The sequence below is a fragment of the Rhamphochromis longiceps genome, linkage group LG4 (assembly GCF_057381845.1).
Source record: "Rhamphochromis longiceps isolate RC_006_pf linkage group LG4, R_longiceps_female_GT1.1, whole genome shotgun sequence".
Lineage (NCBI taxonomy): Eukaryota > Metazoa > Chordata > Actinopteri > Cichliformes > Cichlidae > Rhamphochromis > Rhamphochromis longiceps.
In genome coordinates, this window is record NC_140560.1 from 1,504,597 (window position 1) to 1,517,388 (window position 12,792).

General features: G+C 36.7%; 1 protein-coding gene across 1 annotated transcript; it reads right to left on the reverse strand.

Annotated features, from left to right (window-relative positions):
* Nucleotides 1-298: 298 nt before the first annotated feature.
* aoc2 (amine oxidase copper containing 2) lies at nt 299-9,240 on the reverse strand. The gene is made up of 5 exons (XM_085402831.1): nt 7,624-9,240; nt 6,643-6,761; nt 2,419-2,585; nt 1,532-1,664; nt 299-1,457 (listed from the first exon to the last, which is right to left on the reverse strand). Exons 1-5 carry the CDS (start codon nt 9,197-9,199, stop codon nt 1,167-1,169), a joined length of 2,286 nt encoding a protein of 761 aa, XP_085258957.1. The 5' UTR covers nt 9,200-9,240; the 3' UTR covers nt 299-1,166.
* Between the last annotated feature and the right edge of the window lie 3,552 nt (nt 9,241-12,792).

The following is a 12,792-nucleotide window of genomic DNA, read 5'->3' on the forward strand; positions in this document are numbered from 1 at the left end:
TAAAGATACCGTATAAGTTCACAGTTGGGCTGTTGTCATAACTCTATTTGTTCCTATTTGGGTTTATCATGTGTGATCTTTCAGAGTCTTATATAAACTTTACCTCTTGACTGTGTTGTTTATACTGACTACCCTGAATCCTGCCTGCAATGATTTTTGAATATCTGGATTTTGCTCTACCTCCAAGGTTTCTGCATTTGGGTTTTTGGGTCTAGTGATTATAATTATTTTTTAGTATTCAGTGATAACTGTAACTATATCAAAGACATGCAAGCGGTAAAAAAATAAAATAAACAATGAAAGCAAATCCTTTAATTCATATAAAATCATAACTGAAAGTAGGTGAAACAAATCAGAAACTGTGCAGGCAAATAAATGTAACATTTTATAACCACACATATTCACAGTTCCATTTCGGTGGCTCTTGCTTGCAAACATTATCAGTAGAAAAGTCATGTTGAGGAATTATTTGACCAGCTGATGTAACTCGTAATACTGACATATAATGTCAAATGGTAGCATATTTAACCATTAGTAAATCATGTTACCATGTAACAAAACAAAACTGTATAACTAACATTTGCCTTATTGCAATAATAGCTAGTTAGCCAGCAAGCTGTAATTTGTAGACCAGCTTAGAATAAGACATCTGGCATTGGGAGATTCATCGTGTTAGAGTCAACTTTGTTATTATACTCGTAATTAGATATAGAGTATAGACACTGGTCTTACTGTATAGGACACGTGATCTACTGTACATGCAAAGGCCTATTACAGCCTAACAGGATAGTCTCTTATGTTTCATCACCGTTTTGCATGATGCAAGCTGCAACCAAATGCAAGCTGCAATGAATGAAGGTTGTGCAAAACTCTTTTCAATACATTTGAAAAACATGACATAAACTGGGTGGTCAGGTCTAACTCCTGGTAGATGTGTAAAAAAAAGTGACTAAATGTGTCTTTAGAGAAAAATTATGAATATTATATAAAATGCTGCCTGGTGCCTTTTTTTACCTTTAGAAACAGCTTTCTTATACACTTTAATGGCCTTCATGATTATTACTTAAGGCCAAGCACGTGTGAGTTTGTCAGGCCTCAGAAGCTCCACAACATAATGCAAAAAAATTTAAATTAAATTAAAAAAATTAAAATAAATTAAATAAAAATCAGTTCCAGTCATTAAAATTCATGACTCCATCAAAGCCATGGTAGCTGAATGGCTCCAGGTTGGGGCTGCAGGTGTCACGAGTGAGGCAAGCCATCCTGTTGTGCTCACAGCTGTCCTCGCTACCTGGCTCAAAGTACACCGAATCTGCAGAGTGGATGGATGGATCCTCATCAAAGTAGTTGTGGGGCCTCAGCAGGACCCCACCCCCATTGCCCACCGTTACAGTGTTGGGGATATCCTCGGCATGAGGGATGTGGAGGAATCCGGTGGTCACCCAGGCAACAAGGTCCTGCAGACAAATCACGATTAAGTAAATAATCGAGTGCCGTTATGTTGTGTTGGTGTTTAGTTTATCAGACATACCTCGTCTTCTATGCTTTCATTGTCTTCAATGTACTTGCTGAAGTCAACAGCTGGAGTCCAGATGTTGTTCTGATTGTACAGATTGCTGCTGGTCTGCTCTACATCCTTATGCTTGGTAACAGCAACCTTATACCTGCAGGCAAACATGCGTGGACTCCATCTTAGAAAACCCCGATATTAGCTGCATGTTCAAAGTGACATTATGTCACGTTTAGTGGCAAATCTGGACCCAAAATATGACTTGCAGGCAAAGTAACAAAAAACTATCTGGTGAAAATTCCAAACAGCAAAATAAGAAACTCCAGTGATCCACATGTGGCGATTAATACTCGGGAAAACAAACAGTATGAAAAACTGATGGCTCAAAATACACATGAGGTAATTAGGGAGAGTCCCCAGAGGAGCCAGCATGCGCCCAGCACAGCCCCAGCCAATGAAACAGATGGTATTAAACATGATTTGGCTGATGTTTCTTTGGGTAAGAGGGTCTAACAGAAGAGAGATGATACAGACACATGGCATCCTTACAAAACATGATGTCATGCAGTAGATATACTTACCCCAGAGTAGCAATAATATGCAATAGATGCGAGAATGTAGTGCTAACACTGAGCAAACAAAAAAACCGCAGACTTGGATTCAAACGTGCAAAACAGAAAAACTCAAGTTCAAAGGCCAAAGCACTGGGTCATGACACATTAACTTGGGTATATATAAAAAAATAAAATCAATACTACACACCTGTCCAAGCCCACCTGTTCCATTACTCAAATGACCTGTTTCACTAGCTTTATTTCTTTAAGATAAAGTAGACATTTACAATGAGTCAAATTTAATGTGCGTGTTTCGATTTGTTGTTTTTTAATTATGCTATCATTCAGTCCTACCTGGCCCAGGACATCGCCTTCTCCTCTGTCTCACTCTCTGGAAGGTGGTCCCCAGCAAAGCTATACACCTGCAGCCTGTATGAGCGCTGATGGCCCCACCTGTTGGTCTTGTTGCTGGCAATGTGCAGGTAGCGTGGTGTCTTGGTGTCATAACGCAAGGCAGCTTCCTGCAAAGGTGTCACGGTCATTAGTCTATTTTTAAGTGAAAGCAAGTGACTCCTGGTAATCTGCTGCATGATTAGTGGTTAAGTCTGGCGTCTTCTGACTGATCCAGTACAAAGATCTTAAAGCTTATGGTCACTTTTATTTATTGACCTGATTATGCTGGGCAGACACTGTGCGATTTTTTCAGTCGCGCGATTCAGCTCCTGCTCAAACTGTACGATTGACTCGCAGGGGTGAGAAGTTCATAGGTCACGATGCAGGTCTCACACTATACGGCCCGATGCTCTGATGCGACCTGAGTCACACTGTGCGTCCATAACATGAAGGTTATAACAGAAAATCTGTCGCGCTCCCTCTCCGTCTTTCACTCACACAGACACACCACCACCATCAACTTTGCTAAATTGCTAATGAAAAACATGATCAGCTGTGATTGAGCAGCAGTGTAAATCCAACTATTTTCACGGTTGTTGTGGTCGTGATAATTTTGTGAGGCCACATCGAAAAGGCTCGGATGAGCTTTCCAAAGTTCTACAAGTTGTGCCTCCATCGCTTGTGTCCAGATCACACGCTGCACAGCCGTGCTGCGCCGTCTTTTTCGCTGACATTTGTGTTTGCGCGTGAGCAGTGTGACAAACTGTGGTGACACCCTCACGACGGTCGCGAGGACTTCAAACCGGTTTGAAATCCTCACGACCAAGCGATTGATGATCGGGAGCTCGTCGTGAGGTGTCAATCGCTTCTCGTTACCCCACGTATACTACACGATGCACGACGCACGATGAAGGCCAAAATCGGGCCGATCGCCAAAACGGTCGCACGACTCAAAAATCGGCTCAAAATGGGCCAAAAATCGCACAGTGTGAGCCCAGCATAACATGGTTTTCTAGAAAACCATAAAAAAGAGACTAAAGGAAACACTCTGCTCTAGCCTGGTTACTGACACTTGTGCTGATACCTACTGATACACCGGTTCCTTTAGAGAACTGGCCTGAAAAATGACACAACCTTACAGTATTAAACAAAGTCAGTGGAAATGAATGAATCCAGTTCCACAGTCTAAGACTTAAAGGCAACAGGCTTAAGCTGGTTAAGACTAAAGCTTCTTCACAAAGAAAGATGCCACCTAGCTCATGCACTTGGCAGAACTTAAAGGGTTGAAAAATATGGAGAAAACATGCTCATTGCCATAGTACATTCACATGAGAGTGCAGTCACAGCCCATTTCTATCCCTATATGTGCAAACCTTATCTATTTAAGTTAAACATTCACTACATTCTGACAAGTTTGCTCTGTATGCGTCTCATGTGGATGGCACAAAAGGAAGACGGTTCTGGATTCTGGATTTGAGTCTTCCTGAAACATTGTTGACTCTATGGTGGAGGCAGACGTGGGATATAGAGTGCTTAACAAGACTAAAGGCCCATTTTCAAATTTGTAATAAACATTAAAAAAAATAAAAAGGGATAAACATATATATTGTTTAAGGAACATGTTCAGAGGTTCAAGTCTGCTCATAATTATCATTATCGTTATTATTATTATCATTATTATTATTATCATTATTATTATTATTATTATCATTATTATTATCATTATTATTATTATTATCATTATTATTATTATCATTATTATTATTATTATCATCATTATTATTATTATCATTATTATCATTATTATTATTATTATTATCATTATTATTATTATTATCATTATTATTATCATTATTATTATCATTATTATTATTATTATTATTATCATTATTATTATTATCATTATTATCATTATTATTATTATTATTATTATTATTATTATTATCATTATCATTATTATCATTATTATCATTATTATTATTATTATTATTATTATTATCATTATTATTATTATTATTATTATTATTATTATTATCATTATTATTATTATCATTATTATCATTATTATTATTATTATTATTATTATTATCATTATTATTATTATCATTATTATCATTATTATTATTATTATTATTATCATTATTATCATTATTATTATTATCATTATTATTATTATTATCATTATTATCATTATTATTATTATTATCATTATTATTATTATTATCATTATTATTATCATTATTATTATTATTATTATCATTATTATTATTATCATTATTATCATTATTATTATTATTATTATCATTATTATTATTATCATTATTATTATTATCATTATTATCATTATTATTATTATTATTATTATTATCATTATTATTATTATTATTATCATTATTATTATTATTATCATTATTATTATTATCATTATTATCATTATTATTATTATTATTATTATTATTATTATTATTATCATTATTATTATTATTATTATTATTATTATTATTATCATTATTATTATTATTATTATTATTATTATCATTATTATTATTATTATCATTATTATTATTATTATTATTATTATTATTATCATTATTATTATCATTATTATTATTATCATTATTATTATTATCGTCATTATTATTATTATTATTATTATTATCATTATTATTATTATTATCATTATCATTATTATTATCATCATTATTATTATTATTATCATTATTATTATTATTATCATTATTATTATTATTATTATTATTATCATTATTATTATCATCATTATTATTATTATTATCATTATTATTATTATTATCATTATTATTATTATTATTATTATTATCATTATTATTATTATCATTATTATTATTATCATCATTATTATTATCATTATTATTATTATCATCATTATTATTATTATTATTATTATCATTATTATTATTATCATCATTATTATTATTATTATTATTATTATTATTATTATCATTATTATTATTATCATCATTATTATTATTATCATCATTATTATTATTATTATTATTATCATTATTATTATCATTATTATTATTATCATCATTATTATTATTATTATTATTATCATTATTATTATTATCATCATTATTATTATTATTATTATTATTATTATTATCATTATTATTATTATCATCATTATTATTATTATCATCATTATTATTATTATTATTATTATCATTATTATTATTATCATTATTATTATTATCATCATTATTATTATTATTATTATTATCATTATTATTATTATTATTATTATTATTATTATTATTATTATTATTATTAGTGTCTGCTGTCTTTGTAACTGTCTGTCCAACCCTGAATGAGTCTCAATCACACCTGTGTATCCTTTTGTGTTCTTTCACCTTTCTGGATCAACCCTGCTCGTTTTACACTAAGAACTACTAAGTACCTTTTTTTCACCTGTTTATTTTGTGCATAAGTCTGGAATCAGGTTGTTCCAGTGGTCCCATCATTCATCCAGTGATTCTCCAGTGGAGACTCACTGGGGTTGGCTCAACTTCAACTTCACCGAGCAGAACAAGAGCTTGTGTTGTTAATAGCAGTATAACACAGAGTCTGTGCAGGTGATGGGAAACTGTAGCAGGATGATATTTAAGTGTGGTTACACGTCCACCATAACATTTTCTTTCATTACTGGTGTTGTCTTTCCCTCTCTTTTCTCTTTAAATGAGAAAACAAAACATTAAATCTTCTAGTTTTAAGAGCGTGGAAATGTATTTCATTTGTACTATAAAAGTGTGACATGGGTTTCTCTCAGTGTGCGGTCTACAAGCATGCTTTCATACTCAATATCCACTATTTCTGGCAATGCATCTTTGAGAACTGTTGGTAAGGAAGCTAGGCATCAGCATTTCATGCACTCTGAAAAAATGTCTTTGAATTCTAAGTGCTGTAGTCTAAAACCATATTTAGCCAATCAAATACAGTCCACCAACTGCCAATAAGGATGACCGTTTAATGTAAGAAGAATGGCGTTGGAAACCCAGAGGAAACCATGGAAAGGAAATGAGATTCTAACCCAGCACCTTGTTGCCAGCTGCATCACACTGCTGCTACATTTCCTGACCCGTGTGCGCTGCTGTTTCTATTCTCTGCAGGTTATGAAAAATGCAACTGAATAAAAATGAAGAAGACCTTTTCTGTTTTGAGCTGCTTCTCCACCAGCTTAGGGATCATGGCGTAGTGATCAGGCATCCATGGCAGTGACACATTCATGTACTCCATATCTTTGGTCTGGAATACATTCTTCACACCTGCAGAGGAAATGTGGCAAAATGTTGTTTTCTTTTCTGCATTTCTATGCTTCAGTGAATGTGTGGAAGGTGGTCTTTATGTTATTTACACTCAGCGAGATGAGTGGCTGATGAATACATAGATGAGATTAAAAAGAATTACACAGGACTGGAACTGATTTCTTTAGGTAAGGATGCCTAGAAGCTTACATTGTGCATAAAAGCATCGTGGCTCCATAAGCAGCTGTAATGCTGAACATAAGCAGTAAAACACAAATTGCCTTTGGTTGCAGTAAGAAACACCAGAGGAGATCTGTTTTCACTGTGGACTCTGTGGGCAATGTGTAAGTGCTGTGGAATGTATAGTAGGATTTGTGTCTGTGTGTGTGTTCCTGCTTGGCACACTTGTGCAAACAGCTTATTGCCTGTATGGATTTATATTTACTTTTATCAAGTGTGACATATTTATTAGGAGGCTGTAAACTAAAGGCTATAATACTATACACTGCACTATATATGATTTGATTTGGTTTATTTGTTTTTCTAAAATACAGAAAATTCTAATACGAAGTTGCTGTTTTGTTTTTGTAATTTTGGGGAATCGTCCTCCACATCTGGAATGTGACATCAGCTAAACATATAACATATAGCTTTTATTAAAAAGGACTTGTACTATTATTTCTCATATTTAAGGGGCTAACATTTACTCTGACCAGCAGAGAAAGTAAAGAGGACCGTGTGGAGTGGAAAAGGGGGACTTATATCCAAATAATTTGGCCTTTGACAACAGACTTGTTTGCTTAATTTTGCAAAGCTTTACATTTACATCGGTTTTGTCAAAAAATAAATAAATAAATCACATTTAAATGTGTACGTCACTCACCAAGTACATCCAGGTCCACTTTAAAATTAATGAAGTGCGTGTGAATGTTGCCCAGGACATTTTCAGCCACCTGGTGTCCGTGTGTTTTACTCCCGGGAAGCAGGTAGGAAGAGGAGATGTAGCCGGTTGCGTGAACTTTGACCTCCACTGATCCGCTCTGGTAAAAGATGAAATCCCACATGTAGTCATAGTTCCCGATAGCCGTGATGGTCCTGAACACTAAAGCGCTGTTTGCCATTCCTCCAAAGTTGTTGTGGAAAAAGTCGGCGAAGTGCCTGCGCAGGGGCTGACCCATGTTGTGCTCAAAGATGCAGATAGAATTTCTAAACCTGACCGGGAGTGGGGCATCAATGTAGCGGTATGTGTCCACGTAGGTCGCCTGATAAGGACAATCTACTCCACGGACGAGCTCGTGGGCAAAGCGCCCAATGCCGATACTTGAATCTAGGAACTTGGTAATAATCATCCCTGGAGTCACTGAACCGTACACCGACATAGCCTCCTGTACGCTCAGTTCATACGCGATCCTTTCACCCTTGAAACGTACATCAAACACCTTCATGCCGGTGAGAGAGCTCAGTCCGAAAGCGAAGCTCCAGTCCAGGTACAGGACATGGTTGTTGCTGACGTTGTATCGCGCCCCCTCTGAGTAAAACTGCTGCGGGCCGATCTGCAGAGGCTTGCTCCTGGGCTTGAGAGAGCCATAGTCAGGCGACTCTTTATAAACGATTTTCTTAACTGACCCATTATCATATGCGCGTTGAAGTTCTTCTACAGAGTCAAAATATTTGCCGTTATAAAACAATTTCTCTATTCTCCACTGTGACATGTTTAGGCTTTCGTGGTTAAGCAGAATTTCGAAGCCCACCGGATGGATGTACATGCCACTCATATCCCTGAAGAAAGACACCCAGGTTTTTCTGTCCCCGGACCGAACTCCGCGAGGCATCTGCTCGAACGCGTTCAGCGTCTTTTTCTTGTCTACCCCAAAGCTTTCTCGAAGGAGTTTCTCTAACTTGGAGAAGATCTCGGTTTCAAAAAAACGAAAAACCAAGACGTACTCCCCAATGGTGACCGGACGCGCATTAATGGGGACATCCACCTGATACCTCTCTTTAGTCACATCTCTGTGGTATGTTGGGTTGTCGAGAGGTCCCACTACATATTCCTTGATATAGCCTTTTGCGCCGTGGAAAACCACTGCCGTCGCCTCTCTCACCGGTTTGGTGCCTTTCTCGTCCAGGTAAGCCAGCACCTCTGCTTTCTTTGGGAGCGACAGTTCTATTAAGAAGAGAAAGTTTTCAGATGGCTTTGTGATCTGGCTGGTGGATATAGCCAGGTCTTTTTGTTTGAGTAAATACTGCTGGACCTTCATATACTCCTCCCGGGTGAGGTCAGCGAACACAAGGGTGCGGTCGTCGTGTCTGCCTCGCAGCGGGTGGATGCGTTCACGGGAACATTTGGGTGCCCTGCTGGAGTGGATGCCGATGAGGACGATGTTCAGAATAAGGGAGAGAAGCCCTAAAAGGACCAGCGCCCATTTTGCCAAAGGGTTCATCTTTCCCTCTACCATCATGCGCGCTTGGAGCGAGAGCAGAGGAATGCGCTCTGGGTAGGAAGGACTGTTCACACAATCTAGAAGAGGAGAAACGACCCTCTTCAGTTTTCCCAGCCCCCTATGCACGGATCTGATTACCTCCAGCCCCTCTTTCCTTATTTCTTTGAGCTGCAATGAAACGGTTTCATCGACCTACTGTTCAAATCCTCCTACAAACAAGACTATTTTATGCACGATGTCTGAGTATTTAAAGATTTCACCATTTTACATAAAAAAAGGTTTTGTTTGCAGGTTTTGTTCTCAGTTTAATGATGAACATTGTACATAAGCTGCTAAATATGTAATTGCACACATTGAATGTGTAAGATATGAGCAATCATGTTTGCTACAGTAATGCTGTGTTTATAATTTTGTTTTGTTTTTTTAAGAAATATGCAAAATGTGTTTGTATTGGTATATTTTATGACAGTAAACATAAGAAGACCACTGCCCACTTTTTTTTAAACACATTTAAGTCAACAATCTAATTCAGCTGCCAAATAATAGAAACCAAATACTGAATTAGCTAAAACTTAAGTGAGATTAGCCAAACTCATTATTTTACTACCCCATAAAAAAGTACTGCATATTACTTAATGTGATTAGTGTAACATTTTTACATGTAGAACTATTGTGTTCACCCAAAAATGTTTAGAAGAAAACAGGAGTAATAAGTAAATCTATAGTTTCAATTATATCTGAATGAACTAAGCAGAAATACTACACCAACTCATCAAATGTAGCTAAAAATACTGTAAACCAGACGGAAAACCTGAAAACTGTTTTTTTAACCTAATTTAATACATTTAGCAATATTCAGTTTAAAAACGAAAACTCTCGATATAACAATATGTCACAGAACATGAAAACTTCTATTTAAAACATTCCTTCATTCTAGCATATATATTTGTGTGTGTGTGTATATATATATGTATATATATATATATATATATATATATATATATATATATATATATATATATATTTACATATATACACCGGGCAGCACGGTGGTTAGCACTGTTGCCGCACAGCAAGAAGGTCCTGAGTTAAATTCCAACATCAGGCCGGGGTCTTTCTGTGTGGAGTTTGCATGTTCTCCCCGTGTTTGCGTGGGTTCCCTCCGGGTACTCCGGCTTCCTCCCACCATCCAAAGACATGCAGCTTGTGGGGATAGGTTAATTGGAAAATCCAAATTGCCATTGTGTGAATGTGCGAGTGAATGTGAGTGCGAATGGTTGTCTGTCCCTGTGTGTTGGCCCTGCGACAGACTGGCGACCTGTCCAGGGTGTACCCCGCCTCTCGCCCTATGACAGCTGGGAGAGGCTCCAGCGACCCTGAAAAAAAGGATAAGCGGAAGCGGCCATTTACCATTAGAGTGTGATTAAAGTGGTGGGTGGGTTCTTTTACATTTTGAGAGAAACCAATTGAGTCTAATAACAGATTAAATGCCATGTTGAGGCTGTCATTTTTAGCATCTACATGGATGTTAAAATCACCCACGATTATTTTATCTGAGCTCAGAACTAAATCAGATAAAAAGTCTGAGAAATCAGACAGAAACTCTGTGTAAGGCCCAGGTGGACGATAGATGATAACAAGTAAGACTGGTTTCTGAGTTTCACAGCTGGGGTGGACGAGGCTAAGCATCAGCCTTGTCCACCCCAGAGCTTCAAGAGCTTCAAATAGGCTATATTTATTATAAGTATCATTACTGCTAAAGGAGGCGAAGGAGTAAATAAACATTTGACACAATGAGCAAGATGCCATGCTGCTAGCGAGTCGGCTACAAGCTAAGCTAACGAAGCCCGATGATCCAGTGAGTGAGTACTGTGACTATAAGTAGTGAGTGAATAGTCAGTGAGTAGATGAGGCACACAACGATTATACTATGAAATAAGAAGTTATCTATAGGTTTTCAATTAATTAATTGCTATGCAGATAAGCTACACAAAAACACCACATAGTGTTGGAACAGGAACATGAAATTTTACTCTACAGCAAAGAGAATGAACACCTGTGGTAATCAACTCACCTGCTTCTTATCTGATGATCAGTCAGCTCCCTTCAAATACTGAGGGCATTTCTTTAATTGACGCTTTAGTGTTAAACCAGTCGCAGAGCCTGCCCTGTTTTCCTCAAGGAAGATTTGTGTGTGAGTTGAAAAGAGAAGTCTGTTTCGCAATCAAGTTTAAAGATGGAGTCGAATCTGGCAGAGCATCGGCTTGGATACTGTATGTAGAGACTGTGCATGTTTTCCCGTTTCTGTTTCTGTAAATATTTTTGTCATATCATTATAAATAGATTTACCAAACTGCATTCTGAGTCTGCGTTTGAGTTCTGCCTGCTCTTGGAGTATGACAAAAACCTGTTACCTTAATCATATGCCATCACTGCCTTTTATTTCACTATTAAAATTCAATAGACTAGGCTAGGACAGGAATGTCTAACAAGTCCTTGTTGGTTGTGCAACTCCTCTTGGCAGAGCTCTGCCTTTTAAATTTATCTGTGACAGCAGCTGACCCGAGAACACCCTTCTCTTGTTGTCTGGGTGGCTATCATAAATATTTAAAAGTATGTTGACAGGACCAATAGAGCTGAACACAGAAATGTTTATAGGCTGCAAGATAATTAACTATAAAGTGCTTGCATATTTGACACATAGTAGTTATACAATGGCTCAGAGGCTTGGAACTTCAGCGTACTAATAAACATCCTAAACTAGTTTAGTGCTATCCAAAATGTTTTTCTCAGACTTGATATGAAGGTCACAGTCGTTATCACAAATGATTTTATTTGCACATTTTTATAACTCACATGTTAAGGCTAGGTGTACATATCCAAATACATGTAGTATTTCTGGCCATGAAAGAGAGGCGAAATCACATGACAAATGTGCCAGTTTCACTCAGATCAGAGTGCCAAAGCCTTTGACCACTGACTCATCTAAATAACACCAGACCATGTTTGTTCAGTGGTTAGTACTTTATAATATCCATCCATCCATCCATCTTCATCCGCTTTGTCCGGGGCCGGGTCGCGGGGGCAGCAGCCTAAGCAAAGAGCAAGCAAGATATTACTTTATAATAATATCACACAATTAAGCACTATTAAGAAGCTTTGTTAAGGTATTAGTAAGGCATTGGCAAGTGCTTATTTACGTATGCACAGCATGTCTTTATCCTGTCTTCCTTCTCTCACCCCAACCAATCGCAGCAGATGGCCCCGCCCCTCCCTGAGCCTGGTTCTGCTGGAGGTTTCTTCCTGTTAAAAGGGAGTTTTTCCTTCCCACTGTCGCCAAAGTGCTTGCTCATAGGGGGTCATATGATTGTTGGGTTTTTCTCTGTATGTATTATTGTAGGGTCTACTGTACAATATAAAGCACCTTGTTGTTGTCATTTGGAGCTGTATAATTAAATTAAACTGAAATGAATTGATATTTATAAATGACATTAGGAGGAGTAATGAGGCACGCGCACGCACGTACACGCACGCACAGACTCAGAACAGACCTCTGCAAATACAGTCATGTCAGAGGAGGATGTAGAAGCCTGTGGTGCCTCAGTAAAGTT

What these genes read in the sequence shown, in the direction of transcription:
- aoc2 (XM_085402831.1), bottom strand. Translation starts at nt 9,199, where the DNA reads ATGATGGTAGAGGGAAAGATGAACCCTTTGGCAAAATGGGCGCTGGTC. An exon ending in AAGGCGATGTCCTGGGCCAG is followed by an intron (nt 1,665 to 2,418) that starts GTAGGACTGAAT and finishes GTTTGCCTGCAG; the next exon opens with GTATAAGGTTGCTGTTACCA. An exon ending in ATGAAAGCATAGAAGACGAG is followed by an intron (nt 1,458 to 1,531) that starts GTATGTCTGATA and finishes ATTTGTCTGCAG; the next exon opens with GACCTTGTTGCCTGGGTGAC.